General features: G+C 25.4%; 2 protein-coding genes across 4 annotated transcripts in view; one reads left to right on the forward strand and one right to left on the reverse strand.

Moving 5' to 3' along the window:
* LOC145284514 (uncharacterized) overlaps window positions 1-19788 on the forward strand; it is an 85625-nt gene that overhangs the window by 62387 nt on the left and 3450 nt on the right. The window lies entirely within an intron of this gene.
* LOC145284512 (uncharacterized) overlaps window positions 16135-19788 on the reverse strand; it is a 113617-nt gene continuing 109963 nt past the window's right edge. For all 3 annotated transcript variants that reach the window (XM_080133397.1, XM_080133398.1, XM_080133399.1), the window contains one exon: window positions 16135-16623. In XM_080133397.1, coding sequence (XP_079989523.1) covers window positions 16423-16623 — 201 coding nt within the window. In that variant the 3' untranslated portion in view covers window positions 16135-16422. The remainder of the gene's footprint in view (window positions 16624-19788) is intronic.

Here is a 19788-nt window from a genome sequence, read left to right on the forward strand (position 1 = left end):
AATCGGTTTTAAGTAAATAAATATATGGTGATTATTAATGGACATAACATAAATCGGTTTTAAGTAAATAAATATATGGTGATTATTCATGGACATAACATAAATCGGTTTTAAGTAAATAAATATATGGTGATTATTCATGGACATAACATAAATCGGTTTTAAGTAAATAAATATATGGTGATTATTAATGGACATAACATAAATCGGTTTTAAGTAAATAAATATATGGTGATTATTCATGGACATAACATAAATCGGTTTTAAGTAAATAAATATATGGTGATTATTAATGGACATAACATAAATCGGTTTTAAGTAAATAAATATATGGTGATTATTCATGGACATAACATAAATCGGTTTTAAGTAAATAAATATATGGTGATTATTCATAGACATAACATAAATCGGTTTTAAGTAAATAAATATATGGTGATTATTAATGGACATAACATAAATCGGTTTTAAGTAAATAAATATATGGTGATTATTCATGGACATAACATAAATCGGTTTTAAGTAAATAAATATATGGTGATTATTAATGGACATAACATAAATCGGTTTTAAGTAAATAAATATATGGTGATTATTAATGGACATAACATAAATCGGTTTTAAGTAAATAAATATATGGTGATTATTAATGGACATAACATAAATCGGTTTTAAGTAAATAAATATATGGTGATTATTCATGGACATAACATAAATCGGTTTTAAGTAAATAAATATATGGTGATTATTAATGGACATAACATAAATCGGTTTTAAGTAAATAAATATATGGTGATTATTCATGGACATAACATAAATCGGTTTTAAGTAAATAAATATATGGTGATTATTCATGGACATAACATAAATCGGTTTTAAGTAAATAAATATATGGTGATTATTAATGGACATAACATAAATCGGTTTTAAGTAAATAAATATATGGTGATTATTCATGGACATAACATAAATCGGTTTTAAGTAAATAAATATATGGTGATTATTAATGGACATAACATAAATCGGTTTTAAGTAAATAAATATATGGTGATTATTAATGGACATAACATAAATCGGTTTTAAGTAAATAAATATATGGTGATTATTCATGGACATAACATAAATCGGTTTTAAGTAAATAAATATATGGTGATTATTAATGGACATAACATAAATCGGTTTTAAGTAAATAAATATATGGTGATTATTAATGGACATAACATAAATCGGTTTTGAGTAAATAAATATATGGTGATTACTCATGGACATAACATAAATCGGTTTTAAGTAAATAAATATATGGTGATTATTAATGGACATAACATAAATCGGTTTTAAGTAAATAAATATATGGTGATTATTCATGGACATAACATAAATCGGTTTTAAGTAAATAAATATATGGTGATTATTCATGGACATAACATAAATCGGTTTTAAGTAAATAAATATATGGTGATTATTCATGGACATAACATAAATCGGTTTTAAGTAAATAAATATATGGTGATTATTAATGGACATAAACTAAATCGGTTTTAAGTAAATAAATATATGGTGATTATTCATGGACATAACATAAATCGGTTTTAAGTAAATAAATATATGGTGATTATTAATGGACATAACATAAATCGGTTTTAAGTAAATAAATATATGGTGATTATTAATGGACATAACATAAATCGGTTTTAAGTAAATAAATATATGGTGATTATTCATGGACATAACATAAATCGGTTTTAAGTAAATAAATATATGGTGATTATTCATGGACATAACATAAATCGGTTTTAAGTAAATAAATATATGGTGATTATTAATGGACATAACATAAATCGGTTTTAAGTAAATAAATATATGGTGATTATTCATGGACATAACATAAATCGGTTTTAAGTAAATAAATATATGGTGATTATTAATGGACATAACATAAATCGGTTTTAAGTAAATAAATATATGGTGATTATTAATGGACATAACATAAATCGGTTTTAAGTAAATAAATATATGGTGATTATTCATGGACATAACATAAATCGGTTTTAAGTAAATAAATATATGGTGATTATTCATGGACATAACATAAATCGGTTTTAAGTAAATAAATATATGGTGATTATTCATGGACATAACATAAATCGGTTTTAAGTAAATAAATATATGGTGATTATTCATGGACATAACATAAATCGGTTTTAAGTAAATAAATATATGGTGATTATTAATGGACATAACATAAATCGGTTTTAAGTAAATAAATATATGGTGATTATTCATGGACATAACATAAATCGGTTTTAAGTAAATAAATATATGGTGATTATTCATGGACATAACATAAATCGGTTTTAAGTAAATAAATATATGGTGATTATTCATGGACATAACATAAATCGGTTTTAAGTAAATAAATATATGGTGATTATTAATGGACATAACATAAATCGGTTTTAAGTAAATAAATATATGGTGATTATTCATGGACATAACATAAATCGGTTTTAAGTAAATAAATATATGGTGATTATTAATGGACATAACATAAATCGGTTTTAAGTAAATAAATATATGGTGATTATTCATGGACATAACATAAATCGGTTTTAAGTAAATAAATATATGGTGATTATTAATGGACATAACATAAATCGGTTTTAAGTAAATAAATATATGGTGATTATTCATGGACATAACATAAATCGGTTTTAAGTAAATAAATATATGGTGATTATTAATGGACATAACATAAATCGGTTTTAAGTAAATAAATATATGGTGATTATTCATGGACATAACATAAATCGGTTTTAAGTAAATAAATATATGGTGATTATTAATGGACATAACATAAATCGGTTTTAAGTAAATAAATATATGGTGATTATTCATGGACATAACATAAATCGGTTTTAAGTAAATAAATATATGGTGATTATTAATGGACATAACATAAATCGGTTTTAAGTAAATAAATATATGGTGATTATTCATGGACATAACATAAATCGGTTTTAAGTAAATAAATATATGGTGATTATTCATGGACATAACATAAATCGGTTTTAAGTAAATAAATATATGGTGATTATTCATGGACATAACATAAATCGGTTTTAAGTAAATAAATATATGGTGATTATTAATGGACATAACATAAATCGGTTTTAAGTAAATAAATATATGGTGATTATTCATGGACATAACATAAATCGGTTTTAAGTAAATAAATATATGGTGATTATTAATGGACATAACATAAATCGGTTTTAAGTAAATAAATATATGGTGATTATTAATGGACATAACATAAATCGGTTTTAAGTAAATAAATATATGGTGATTATTCATGGACATAACATAAATCGGTTTTAAGTAAATAAATATATGGTGATTATTCATGGACATAACATAAATCGGTTTTAAGTAAATAAATATATGGTGATTATTAATGGACATAACATAAATCGGTTTTAAGTAAATAAATATATGGTGATTATTCATGGACATAACATAAATCGGTTTTAAGTAAATAAATATATGGTGATTATTAATGGACATAACATAAATCGGTTTTAAGTAAATAAATATATGGTGATTATTAATGGACATAACATAAATTTGTTTTAAGTAAATAAATATATGGTGATTATTCATGGACATAACATAAATCGGTTTTAAGTAAATAAATATATGGTGATTATTCATGGACATAACATAAATCGGTTTTAAGTAAATAAATATATGGTGATTATTCATGGACATAACATAAATCGGTTTTAAGTAAATAAATATATGGTGATTATTCATGGACATAACATAAATCGGTTTTAAGTAAATAAATATATGGTGATTATTAATGGACATAACATAAATCGGTTTTAAGTAAATAAATATATGGTGATTATTCATGGACATAACATAAATCGGTTTTAAGTAAATAAATATATGGTGATTATTAATGGACATAACATAAATCGGTTTTAAGTAAATAAATATATGGTGATTATTCATGGACATAACATAAATCGGTTTTAAGTAAATAAATATATGGTGATTATTAATGGACATAACATAAATCGGTTTTAAGTAAATAAATATATGGTGATTATTCATGGACATAACATAAATCGGTTTTAAGTAAATAAATATATGGTGATTATTAATGGACATAACATAAATCGGTTTTAAGTAAATAAATATATGGTGATTATTCATGGACATAACATAAATCGGTTTTAAGTAAATAAATATATGGTGATTATTAATGGACATAACATAAATCGGTTTTAAGTAAATAAATATATGGTGATTATTCATGGACATAACATAAATCGGTTTTAAGTAAATAAATATATGGTGATTATTAATGGACATAACATAAATCGGTTTTAAGTAAATAAATATATGGTGATTATTCATGGACATAACATAAATCGGTTTTAAGTAAATAAATATATGGTGATTATTAATGGACATAACATAAATCGGTTTTAAGTAAATAAATATATGGTGATTATTCATGGACATAACATAAATCGGTTTTAAGTAAATAAATATATGGTGATTATTAATGGACATAACATAAATCGGTTTTAAGTAAATAAATATATGGTGATTATTCATGGACATAACATAAATCGGTTTTAAGTAAATAAATATATGGTGATTATTCATGGACATAACATAAATCGGTTTTAAGTAAATAAATATATGGTGATTATTCATGGACATAACATAAATCGGTTTTAAGTAAATAAATATATGGTGATTATTAATGGACATAACATAAATCGGTTTTAAGTAAATAAATATATGGTGATTATTCATGGACATAACATAAATCGGTTTTAAGTAAATAAATATATGGTGATTATTAATGGACATAACATAAATCGGTTTTAAGTAAATAAATATATGGTGATTATTCATGGACATAACATAAATCGGTTTTAAGTAAATAAATATATGGTGATTATTAATGGACATAACATAAATCGGTTTTAAGTAAATAAATATATGGTGATTATTCATGGACATAACATAAATCGGTTTTAAGTAAATAAATATATGGTGATTATTCATGGACATAACATAAATCGGTTTTAAGTAAATAAATATATGGTGATTATTAATGGACATAACATAAATCGGTTTTAAGTAAATAAATATATGGTGATTATTCATGGGCATAACATAAATCGGTTTTAAGTAAATAAATATATGGTGATTATTCATGGACATAACATAAATCGGTTTTAAGTAAATAAATATATGGTGATTATTCATGGACATAACATAAATCGGTTTTAAGTAAATAAATATATGGTGATTATTCATGGACATAACATAAATCGGTTTTAAGTAAATAAATATATGGTGATTATTCATGGGCATAACATAAATCGGTTTTAAGTAAATAAATATATGGTGATTATTCATGGACATAACATAAATCGGTTTTAAGTAAATAAATATATGGTGATTATTCATGGACATAACATAAATCGGTTTTAAGTAAATAAATATATGGTGATTATTAATGGACATAACATAAATCGGTTTTAAGTAAATAAATATATGGTGATTATTCATGGACATAACATAAATCGGTTTTAAGTAAATAAATATATGGTGATTATTAATGGACATAACATAAATCGGTTTTAAGTAAATAAATATATGGTGATTATTCATGGACATAACATAAATCGGTTTTAAGTAAATAAATATATGGTGATTATTAATGGACATAACATAAATCGGTTTTAAGTAAATAAATATATGGTGATTATTCATGGACATAACATAAATCGGTTTTAAGTAAATAAATATATGGTGATTATTAATGGACATAACATAAATCGGTTTTAAGTAAATAAATATATGGTGATTATTCATGGACATAACATAAATCGGTTTTAAGTAAATAAATATATGGTGATTATTAATGGACATAACATAAATCGGTTTTAAGTAAATAAATATATGGTGATTATTCATGGACATAACATAAATCGGTTTTAAGTAAATAAATATATGGTGATTATTAATGGACATAACATAAATCGGTTTTAAGTAAATAAATATATGGTGATTATTCATGGACATAACATAAATCGGTTTTAAGTAAATAAATATATGGTGATTATTCATGGACATAACATAAATCGGTTTTAAGTAAATAAATATATGGTGATTATTCATGGACATAACATAAATCGGTTTTAAGTAAATAAATATATGGTGATTATTAATGGACATAACATAAATCGGTTTTAAGTAAATAAATATATGGTGATTATTAATGGACATAACATAAATCGGTTTTAAGTAAATAAATATATGGTGATTATTCATGGACATAACATAAATCGGTTTTAAGTAAATAAATATATGGTGATTATTAATGGACATAACATAAATCGGTTTTAAGTAAATAAATATATGGTGATTATTCATGGGCATAACATAAATCGGTTTTAAGTAAATAAATATATGGTGATTATTCATGGACATAACATAAATCGGTTTTAAGTAAATAAATATATGGTGATTATTCATGGACATAACATAAATCGGTTTTAAGTAAATAAATATATGGTGATTATTCATGGACATAACATAAATCGGTTTTAAGTAAATAAATATATGGTGATTATTCATGGACATAACATAAATCGGTTTTAAGTAAATAAATATATGGTGATTATTCATGGACATAACATAAATCGGTTTTAAGTAAATAAATATATGGTGATTATTAATGGACATAACATAAATCGGTTTTAAGTAAATAAATATATGGTGATTATTAATGGACATAACATAAATCGGTTTTAAGTAAATAAATATATGGTGATTATTAATGGACATAACATAAATCGGTTTTAAGTAAATAAATATATGGTGATTATTCATGGACATAACATAAATCGGTTTTAAGTAAATAAATATATGGTGATTATTAATGGACATAACATAAATCGGTTTTAAGTAAATAAATATATGGTGATTATTCATGGACATAACATAAATCGGTTTTAAGTAAATAAATATATGGTGATTATTCATGGACATAACATAAATCGGTTTTAAGTAAATAAATATATGGTGATTATTAATGGACATAACATAAATCGGTTTTAAGTAAATAAATATATGGTGATTATTCATGGGCATAACATAAATCGGTTTTAAGTAAATAAATATATGGTGATTATTCATGGACATAACATAAATCGGTTTTAAGTAAATAAATATATGGTGATTATTAATGGACATAACATAAATCGGTTTTAAGTAAATAAATATATGGTGATTATTCATGGACATAACATAAATCGGTTTTAAGTAAATAAATATATGGTGATTATTAATGGACATAACATAAATCGGTTTTAAGTAAATAAATATATGGTGATTATTCATGGACATAACATAAATCGGTTTTAAGTAAATAAATATATGGTGATTATTAATGGACATAACATAAATCGGTTTTAAGTAAATAAATATATGGTGATTATTCATGGACATAACATAAATCGGTTTTAAGTAAATAAATATATGGTGATTATTCATGGACATAACATAAATCGGTTTTAAGTAAATAAATATATGGTGATTATTAATGGACATAACATAAATCGGTTTTAAGTAAATAAATATATGGTGATTATTCATGGGCATAACATAAATCGGTTTTAAGTAAATAAATATATGGTGATTATTCATGGACATAACATAAATCGGTTTTAAGTAAATAAATATATGGTGATTATTCATGGACATAACATAAATCGGTTTTAAGTAAATAAATATATGGTGATTATTCATGGACATAACATAAATCGGTTTTAAGTAAATAAATATATGGTGATTATTCATGGGCATAACATAAATCGGTTTTAAGTAAATAAATATATGGTGATTATTCATGGACATAACATAAATCGGTTTTAAGTAAATAAATATATGGTGATTATTCATGGACATAACATAAATCGGTTTTAAGTAAATAAATATATGGTGATTATTAATGGACATAACATAAATCGGTTTTAAGTAAATAAATATATGGTGATTATTCATGGACATAACATAAATCGGTTTTAAGTAAATAAATATATGGTGATTATTAATGGACATAACATAAATCGGTTTTAAGTAAATAAATATATGGTGATTATTCATGGACATAACATAAATCGGTTTTAAGTAAATAAATATATGGTGATTATTCATGGACATAACATAAATCGGTTTTAAGTAAATAAATATATGGTGATTATTCATGGACATAACATAAATCGGTTTTAAGTAAATAAATATATGGTGATTATTAATGGACATAACATAAATCGGTTTTAAGTAAATAAATATATGGTGATTATTCATGGACATAACATAAATCGGTTTTAAGTAAATAAATATATGGTGATTATTAATGGACATAACATAAATCGGTTTTAAGTAAATAAATATATGGTGATTATTCATGGACATAACATAAATCGGTTTTAAGTAAATAAATATATGGTGATTATTAATGGACATAACATAAATCGGTTTTAAGTAAATAAATATATGGTGATTATTCATGGACATAACATAAATCGGTTTTAAGTAAATAAATATATGGTGATTATTCATGGACATAACATAAATCGGTTTTAAGTAAATAAATATATGGTGATTATTCATGGACATAACATAAATCGGTTTTAAGTAAATAAATATATGGTGATTATTAATGGACATAACATAAATCGGTTTTAAGTAAATAAATATATGGTGATTATTAATGGACATAACATAAATCGGTTTTAAGTAAATAAATATATGGTGATTATTCATGGACATAACATAAATCGGTTTTAAGTAAATAAATATATGGTGATTATTAATGGACATAACATAAATCGGTTTTAAGTAAATAAATATATGGTGATTATTCATGGGCATAACATAAATTGGTTTTAAGTAAATAAATATATGGTGATTATTCATGGACATAACATAAATCGGTTTTAAGTAAATAAATATATGGTGATTATTCATGGACATAACATAAATCGGTTTTAAGTAAATAAATATATGGTGATTATTCATGGACATAACATAAATCGGTTTTAAGTAAATAAATATATGGTGATTATTCATGGACATAACATAAATCGGTTTTAAGTAAATAAATATATGGTGATTATTCATGGACATAACATAAATCGGTTTTAAGTAAATAAATATATGGTGATTATTAATGGACATAACATAAATCGGTTTTAAGTAAATAAATATATGGTGATTATTAATGGACATAACATAAATCGGTTTTAAGTAAATAAATATATGGTGATTATTAATGGACATAACATAAATCGGTTTTAAGTAAATAAATATATGGTGATTATTCATGGACATAACATAAATCGGTTTTAAGTAAATAAATATATGGTGATTATTAATGGACATAACATAAATCGGTTTTAAGTAAATAAATATATGGTGATTATTCATGGACATAACATAAATCGGTTTTAAGTAAATAAATATATGGTGATTATTCATGGACATAACATAAATCGGTTTTAAGTAAATAAATATATGGTGATTATTAATGGACATAACATAAATCGGTTTTAAGTAAATAAATATATGGTGATTATTCATGGGCATAACATAAATCGGTTTTAAGTAAATAAATATATGGTGATTATTCATGGACATAACATAAATCGGTTTTAAGTAAATAAATATATGGTGATTATTCATGGACATAACATAAATCGGTTTTAAGTAAATAAATATATGGTGATTATTCATGGACATAACATAAATCGGTTTTAAGTAAATAAATATATGGTGATTATTCATGGGCATAACATAAATCGGTTTTAAGTAAATAAATATATGGTGATTATTCATGGACATAACATAAATCGGTTTTAAGTAAATAAATATATGGTGATTATTCATGGACATAACATAAATCGGTTTTAAGTAAATAAATATATGGTGATTATTCATGGACATAACATAAATCGGTTTTAAGTAAATAAATATATGGTGATTATTCATGGACATAACATAAATCGGTTTTAAGTAAATAAATATATGGTGATTATTAATGGACATAACATAAATCGGTTTTAAGTAAATAAATATATGGTGATTATTCATGGACATAACATAAATCGGTTTTAAGTAAATAAATATATGGTGATTATTAATGGACATAACATAAATCGGTTTTAAGTAAATAAATATATGGTGATTATTAATTGACATAACATAAATCGGTTTTAAGTAAATAAATATATGGTGATTATTCATGGACATAACATAAATCGGTTTTAAGTAAATAAATATATGGTGATTATTCATGGACATAACATAAATCGGTTTTAAGTAAATAAATATATGGTGATTATTAATGGACATAACATAAATCGGTTTTAAGTAAATAAATATATGGTGATTATTCATGGACATAACATAAATCGGTTTTAAGTAAATAAATATATGGTGATTATTAATGGACATAACATAAATCGGTTTTAAGTAAATAAATATATGGTGATTATTAATGGACATAACATAAATCGGTTTTAAGTAAATAAATATATGGTGATTATTCATGGACATAACATAAATCGGTTTTAAGTAAATAAATATATGGTGATTATTCATGGACATAACATAAATCGGTTTTAAGTAAATAAATATATGGTGATTATTCATGGACATAACATAAATCGGTTTTAAGTAAATAAATATATGGTGATTATTCATGGACATAACATAAATCGGTTTTAAGTAAATAAATATATGGTGATTATTAATGGACATAACATAAATCGGTTTTAAGTAAATAAATATATGGTGATTATTCATGGACATAACATAAATCGGTTTTAAGTAAATAAATATATGGTGATTATTAATGGACATAACATAAATCGGTTTTAAGTAAATAAATATATGGTGATTATTCATGGACATAACATAAATCGGTTTTAAGTAAATAAATATATGGTGATTATTAATGGACATAACATAAATCGGTTTTAAGTAAATAAATATATGGTGATTATTCATGGACATAACATAAATCGGTTTTAAGTAAATAAATATATGGTGATTATTAATGGACATAACATAAATCGGTTTTAAGTAAATAAATATATGGTGATTATTCATGGACATAACATAAATCGGTTTTAAGTAAATAAATATATGGTGATTATTAATGGACATAACATAAATCGGTTTTAAGTAAATAAATATATGGTGATTATTCATGGACATAACATAAATCGGTTTTAAGTAAATAAATATATGGTGATTATTCATGGACATAACATAAATCGGTTTTAAGTAAATAAATATATGGTGATTATTCATGGACATAACATAAATCGGTTTTAAGTAAATAAATATATGGTGATTATTAATGGACATAACATAAATCGGTTTTAAGTAAATAAATATATGGTGATTATTCATGGACATAACATAAATCGGTTTTAAGTAAATAAATATATGGTGATTATTAATGGACATAACATAAATCGGTTTTAAGTAAATAAATATATGGTGATTATTCATGGACATAACATAAATCGGTTTTAAGTAAATAAATATATGGTGATTATTAATGGACATAACATAAATCGGTTTTAAGTAAATAAATATATGGTGATTATTCATGGACATAACATAAATCGGTTTTAAGTAAATAAATATATGGTGATTATTCATGGACACAACATAAATCGGTTTTAAGTAAATAAATATATGGTGATTATTAATGGACATAACATAAATCGGTTTTAAGTAAATAAATATATGGTGATTATTCATGGGCATAACATAAATCGGTTTTAAGTAAATAAATATATGGTGATTATTCATGGACATAACATAAATCGGTTTTAAGTAAATAAATATATGGTGATTATTCATGGACATAACATAAATCGGTTTTAAGTAAATAAATATATGGTGATTATTCATGGACATAACATAAATCGGTTTTAAGTAAATAAATATATGGTGATTATTCATGGGCATAACATAAATCGGTTTTAAGTAAATAAATATATGGTGATTATTCATGGACATAACATAAATCGGTTTTAAGTAAATAAATATATGGTGATTATTCATGGACATAACATAAATCGGTTTTAAGTAAATAAATATATGGTGATTATTCATGGACATAACATAAATCGGTTTTAAGTAAATAAATATATGGTGATTATTAATGGACATAACATAAATCGGTTTTAAGTAAATAAATATATGGTGATTATTCATGGACATAACATAAATCGGTTTTAAGTAAATAAATATATGGTGATTATTCATGGACATAACATAAATCGGTTTTAAGTAAATAAATATATGGTGATTATTCATGGACATAACATAAATCGGTTTTAAGTAAATAAATATATGGTGATTATTAATGGACATAACATAAATCGGTTTTAAGTAAATAAATATATGGTGATTATTCATGGACATAACATAAATCGGTTTTAAGTAAATAAATATATGGTGATTATTAATGGACATAACATAAATCGGTTTTAAGTAAATAAATATATGGTGATTATTCATGGACATAACATAAATCGGTTTTAAGTAAATAAATATATGGTGATTATTAATGGACATAACATAAATCGGTTTTAAGTAAATAAATATATGGTGATTATTCATGGACATAACATAAATCGGTTTTAAGTAAATAAATATATGGTGATTATTCATGGACATAACATAAATCGGTTTTAAGTAAATAAATATATGGTGATTATTCATGGACATAACATAAATCGGTTTTAAGTAAATAAATATATGGTGATTATTAATGGACATAACATAAATCGGTTTTAAGTAAATAAATATATGGTGATTATTAATGGACATAACATAAATCGGTTTTAAGTAAATAAATATATGGTGATTATTCATGGACATAACATAAATCGGTTTTAAGTAAATAAATATATGGTGATTATTAATGGACATAACATAAATCGGTTTTAAGTAAATAAATATATGGTGATTATTCATGGGCATAACATAAATCGGTTTTAAGTAAATAAATATATGGTGATTATTCATGGACATAACATAAATCGGTTTTAAGTAAATAAATATATGGTGATTATTAATGGACATAACATAAATCGGTTTTAAGTAAATAAATATATGGTGATTATTCATGGACATAACATAAATCGGTTTTAAGTAAATAAATATATGGTGATTATTCATGGACATAACATAAATCGGTTTTAAGTAAATAAATATATGGTGATTATTCATGGACATAACATAAATCGGTTTTAAGTAAATAAATATATGGTGATTATTAATGGACATAACATAAATCGGTTTTAAGTAAATAAATATATGGTGATTATTAATGGACATAACATAAATCGGTTTTAAGTAAATAAATATATGGTGATTATTAATGGACATAACATAAATCGGTTTTAAGTAAATAAATATATGGTGATTATTCATGGACATAACATAAATCGGTTTTAAGTAAATAAATATATGGTGATTATTAATGGACATAACATAAATCGGTTTTAAGTAAATAAATATATGGTGATTATTCATGGACATAACATAAATCGGTTTTAAGTAAATAAATATATGGTGATTATTCATGGACATAACATAAATCGGTTTTAAGTAAATAAATATATGGTGATTATTAATGGACATAACATAAATCGGTTTTAAGTAAATAAATATATGGTGATTATTCATGGGCATAACATAAATCGGTTTTAAGTAAATAAATATATGGTGATTATTCATGGACATAACATAAATCGGTTTTAAGTAAATAAATATATGGTGATTATTCATGGACATAACATAAATCGGTTTTAAGTAAATAAATATATGGTGATTATTCATGGACATAACATAAATCGGTTTTAAGTAAATAAATATATGGTGATTATTCATGGGCATAACATAAATCGGTTTTAAGTAAATAAATATATGGTGATTATTCATGGACATAACATAAATCGGTTTTAAGTAAATAAATATATGGTGATTATTCATGGACATAACATAAATCGGTTTTAAGTAAATAAATATATGGTGATTATTCATGGACATAACATAAATCGGTTTTAAGTAAATGCAGGATTACTCTGAGGTTGTCTCTTACTAAACTAAAATCTCAAATCCAATTATGTAATCAAATTTCAAAGAGTAAATTTGAATGATTCAGACTACTGTTCACATCTTGGAGAGGTCATACCATGTTAAAGTTGATGGGGAGTTGCTCCGACGTAATAGGGTGGATTTAAAAAAAACAGCAGAAGCACTCCCATCACCATCATTGATCCCTCAGCCATACCAAAGGCCTAGCGAGGAGGCACCAATAACTGAACTGCCAAGTACAGAAGGGGTTTGTAATTCACAAACACCTCGGCTCGAAATTAATAGAAGAGAAGGAATGAAGCCGGTGACACCATCCCCAGCAAACCAAAATACTGAAGGAATGAGGATGACACATTCAGGGAGACTAGTAAGGAACCAAGCTAGATTCAAAAACTATATGAACTAATTGAGTCCAAGTGAAAAGGACAAAATAATCCCTGTTAGGCCGGAGGGTAGTTAGCCCAGTCAAGGCCTAGGTCACAAGGACAAAGCATTGTTTTGTTTTTGTATTTTAGTTATTTTGTGTTTTTGTTAGTGGATCTTCTTTCTTTGTTGTTGTTTTTAAAAGGGGGAAGATGCTGCATGAGGAACTAATCTCAGGTTACACCGCTAGAGTAACATCCCTTGGCGGTGACAGACTTGTATTGTAGATAATGGCACGAGAATAAAATAAGATCCCAGTAAACCAAGTGTACGCGTTGTGTTGTTTTCATTAATGGGAATCCGCATGCAAAGATCCATAGAGGATGTTCTTTTCTCTTCCCTGCAACCTCTTTCTCACAAAAGAGATGTTGCGAGTTTGTCTCTGCTTTATCGTTATTTTCATGGTAAGTTCTTGACTGAGCTCCAATCTATGGTCTCCCCTTGCCAAACTTTCACAAGAAACACCCGTCTAGCAAAAAACACTTTCAATAATTTCCCTCATTCTTTATCTGTGCCTAAACCTAGACGTAGATTTCCATTCATTCTTAGAGCTGCACGCCTATGGAATTGTCTTCCATTTTCCTGCTTTCCGGCTGACTACAATATGGTTGTCTTCAAGTCTAACGTAAACAAGTTTTTGATGAGCCGTTCCATATAAGTTAACAAAGTTACCGAATTTCCATTACTGACGATTACTATATTGCCCAATTTCTACTGTGCACTCTTTAACCCTTATCCTCGAGTGGCCTCTTTGTCTTGATAAGTGGTGATGCCTATGTAAAAAAAAAAATAAATAAATAATAATCGATCCTCATTTAATTATGAGCCTGTGACATAATAGATAAAGTACTCAGTAAAATTCAGTTCTCTTCTGGAGATTAAAGATTCAATCCTCGATGTGGGTAATACTAAGAATACAATTGTGAATTAATTAAGATGCTAAGGCTGATGGAATGAAAGCAGGCTACCCCTGTGGATTAAATAAGGGTTCCATTTACAATTCCATGCAGATTTCCGAATTCGAGAGAAAGTTTCCCCTAGGTTTAATAAAATACATTTGAAGAAGGTCAAAGTTTACATCGACCAAAACGTTGTGAGAAATACACTCAAGATGAGAACAGTAGTCCAAATAATTTATGTAAAACAAATTATCAATCCTCATTTCAAAAATTCAGAAACATAAACAAACTATACTTTTTAGCCCATTAAAATCGTGCAAAAGTTATAGCCTGTTGGCTTAGATTGAGTACTTTGTGCCAAGTTGATGGTTTAATATGGTTGAATCTCTGCTCATTTTTGCATTAAATACTAATCCTTATTAATTCCTAACTATGAATCAAACAGATACCAGAATACTTAGTTTGCTGCATCTTATCATAATACATGTCTATACAAAATTTCAGTCAGATCGGCTCAGTAGTTTTCAAAAACAAGTGGAATAGACAAAGGGGCAGACAAAGAGAAAAATAATATAGATAAAAGATACATAGATTTTTTTTTTCCAAATTTAATACTTTTATTCAACCTTATAAAACAACATACTGGTTAGAAATGTTCACAGATATGCTGCGTTTATTCGTCCAATCAATTTGCTCAAAAGACTTACAAAAATTGTCAAGGGAACAAAATCAGTTGAATAAATATTCACGATTGTCTTGGATATTTTGCAAAACTGATAGCAAAAGAATAGGAAATAAAACCTAAGCATCTTTATATATATATATATATATATATATATATATATATATATAAAATACAATTTTTTAAACTCTTATCAACTCATCGTGTGTCAAATAGATCTCTGAATGATAAAAAATGTCGGAGTTCAACGGGGATTTCCAAATGCTTAATACTGTCGTCAATGCAAGGCCGAAGGCTTCGACGGATTGATATTCGGCACCATTCTTTCAGGTTACGAACAGGAAAGATGAGAGATTTGATCCAAGGTGAAATGTAATGATAACTGCTACACATCTGCACCTGAAATGAAGAGGGGGGAAAAAAAAGGAAGATTATTATTAGTATTTTATTTAGTTAATCAAGCACCTATGGTTTAAAAAATGATGGCATACTTTGTTTTTTTTGTAACTATAACTTTCATAATAAAAGTCACTTGGAAAAGAAACAAGTGTTGCTTGTTTACAAACAATACTAATACTTCAGTAAACAGCTGATGATTGATGAATAATGTCTTCTTGAATATATACTGAATTACCTCCCTTGGTGTAACATGCAAAGGAATAGCTCTTTACTCTGAATTAGTGTTGTATACATAAGATTAAAATTTCATTAAAATCGGATATACATACAGGAATGTTTTATAGAGGTTTTGTCCATTTAGGGTTTGGAGAACATACATATTTTTGGGGAACGTACATATTTTTGGGGAACGTACATATTTTTGGGGAACATACATATTTTTCAGATAGATGGTAACAGGTTAGAGATTTGGGACCACTTCCATTGTCTTCCCTCAGAATATTTTATATATATGATTTAAATGCCATAAAAATAAGATATATTTTAAGTTTTAATAGGTGTGATGCTTTCATAGCCTTTTTTAGGGGTGAACAAAAAGATTCAGGAACACTTCCATTGTCTTCCTTAATAGACTTCACATAAGAATATACTTTTAGATTTTATATAGATTCTCTAACCTTTTTTTTATAGAAACACATGAACAAACATTGATTTTATATATCTCTACAATTATATAAATGCAACTTTGCCTATGGGTTTGTGTGTCTGTGTGAGTTCGTTCCTTATAGACTCCGAAACAGCTGAACAGATTTTCTTTAAAATTTAGTGTATAAATCTGGGAGTGATCTTAGTTAAGTCTTGTCTCTGAATACCCTCAGATAATTACAGATAATTGAAACCGTTATTTTAATTTATCATCGGTGAAGCCATTTTTCCATGTCGTCGCTTAATAACAACGATAATAGAACAATGGGCTGTGAAAATTCTACTGTGGGTAAGTTGATAGCATGTTTTTTTTTTTCATGACATGGCCTGTAGGTTAAAACTCTGCGCATAAATTTCTTAATGTTTATTTTTTCGTTAACTGCAAAGAATTTTATAAGACTTAAAAATTTACATGTTTTTATTTTATTCTTTTTTGCATGACGTGGTCTGTTCGTTCACACCTCACATGTAAATTTCTTAATTTTTTTTTTTTTTTTCGTTAACTGGAAAGAAGTTTATATAAAATAATTTTATAAAAGAAACAGTAGATTATCTAGTGTACAATGTAAAATAACATATATTTTGGACTAAGTTACTGCATAGAGGCATATGAAGCTTCCTCCCAGGCTATTTCATCGATTTCGATGACAAAAATATAGGAGTGTGAAATATTCGTTGATGATCATTCAATTCCGGGTAACGTCGGGTCTCTCTGCCAGTATATATAATATATGAGGGACGTTTCAAAAGTAATGTCTTCTATTTTGACTTCTTTTTTTTTTTTTTTTTTTTGTTCTATACGAATGGATCAGAAGGGATTACAAACTGCATTGTTATAATGACTGATCTTATGCATTCATGACCTGAACGTTTTATCTCTCTACTACAGATATTGACAGTGTGAGACTAAAAGAAAGCAACCCTTGTCATGAATGTGCATCAAAAGTAGAGTTGTGTCATTGAAACAATTTCGAATAATAGAAATAATATAAACTGATTTATTTATTTATTTTTTTTTTTAAATTGATTACACAACATTTTTTAAAACGATCGCAAACATATGAAGAACTATAATGTCATTATGTTGGTGCTAAAATATAAGAATGTGTCTTTTTAAAATTCTCCAGAAAATAATTTTTCCTCTCTTTCAGTTATTTGTAAGTTTGGCTCAAAATACTTAACATAATTGAAGAAGGTCTCACTGACCAAAATATTAGTTATAAAAGCAATAAAGAAATTGAATTAGGTTTGATATCTTTTAGCAATAATTAAGCATATATTTCTCTCTCTCTCTCTCTCTCTCTCTCTCTCTCTCTCTCTATATATATATATATATATATATATATATATATACATACACACACATTTATATATATATATATATATATATATGTATTTCTGTACAAATATATTTTCTTATAATATCAATCCTTATTTAAGAAGCTTAATGTAATTACAGAGCAATATAGAGAATAAATGACAAAAAAGTTATATTCCAAACTTCATGATGTTGACCATCTTATAATTTATTTATTTCATTCAGTTGACTTATACAATTCTTGACAGTATCTGTTTCGTAGCGCAAAATCAATCACTTAATTGATTGATTTTGTGCTACGAAACAGATACTGTCAAGAATTGTATAAGTCAGTCGAATTAAAGGAATAAATTATAAAATGGTCAACATCATGAATTTTGGAATATAACTTTTTGTCATTTATTCTCTTTCTCTCTCTCTCTCTCTATATATATATATATATAGAGAGAGAGAGAGATAGATAGATAGATAGATAGATAGATAGATAGATAGATAGATATGTATGTATATATAGAGACAGATAAATATATATATATTTCTGTAGAAATATATTTTCTTATAATATATACCAATCCTTATTTAAGAAGCTCAATGTAATTACAGAGCAATATAGAGAATAAATGACAAAAAGTTATATTCCAAACTTCATGATGTTGACCATCTTATAATTCATTTATTTCATTCAGTTGACTTATACAATTCTTGACAGTATCTGTTTCGTAGCAGAAAATCAATCACTTAATTATTATATCAATCAGTGAATATATTATGCCCTTAACTCATCAGAAGAAATAACAATCAATCTGTCAAAAGGAAATGAAGTGTGATTTGACATGATTAAAAACCGGAAATTGGAAGAAAATCTGCATATATACATATAAGGTATATGCAGCTTCTCTTCCAATTTTCAGATTTTAATCATTTCAGGTCAGAAGTAAAGGTCAATCCCAGAAGCTTATCAAAACATGGAGCCTCCTCTAGACGAGAGCCATCCATTTCAATTGATGCCAGATGAGGATCAGAGAGTTGATCTTTAGGTTTATATTATATAATATGACACTGAAGACCTGATATTTTCATTGCAAACTTTGCTTTCGTATAAGCTGTAACGCCTAAAGAGTTCTCTTGCAACTAGTAACTAG

The sequence above is a fragment of the Euprymna scolopes genome, chromosome 9 (assembly GCF_053919585.1).
Source record: "Euprymna scolopes isolate OS-2025 chromosome 9, ASM5391958v1, whole genome shotgun sequence".
Taxonomy (NCBI): Eukaryota; Metazoa; Mollusca; class Cephalopoda; order Sepiida; family Sepiolidae; genus Euprymna; species Euprymna scolopes.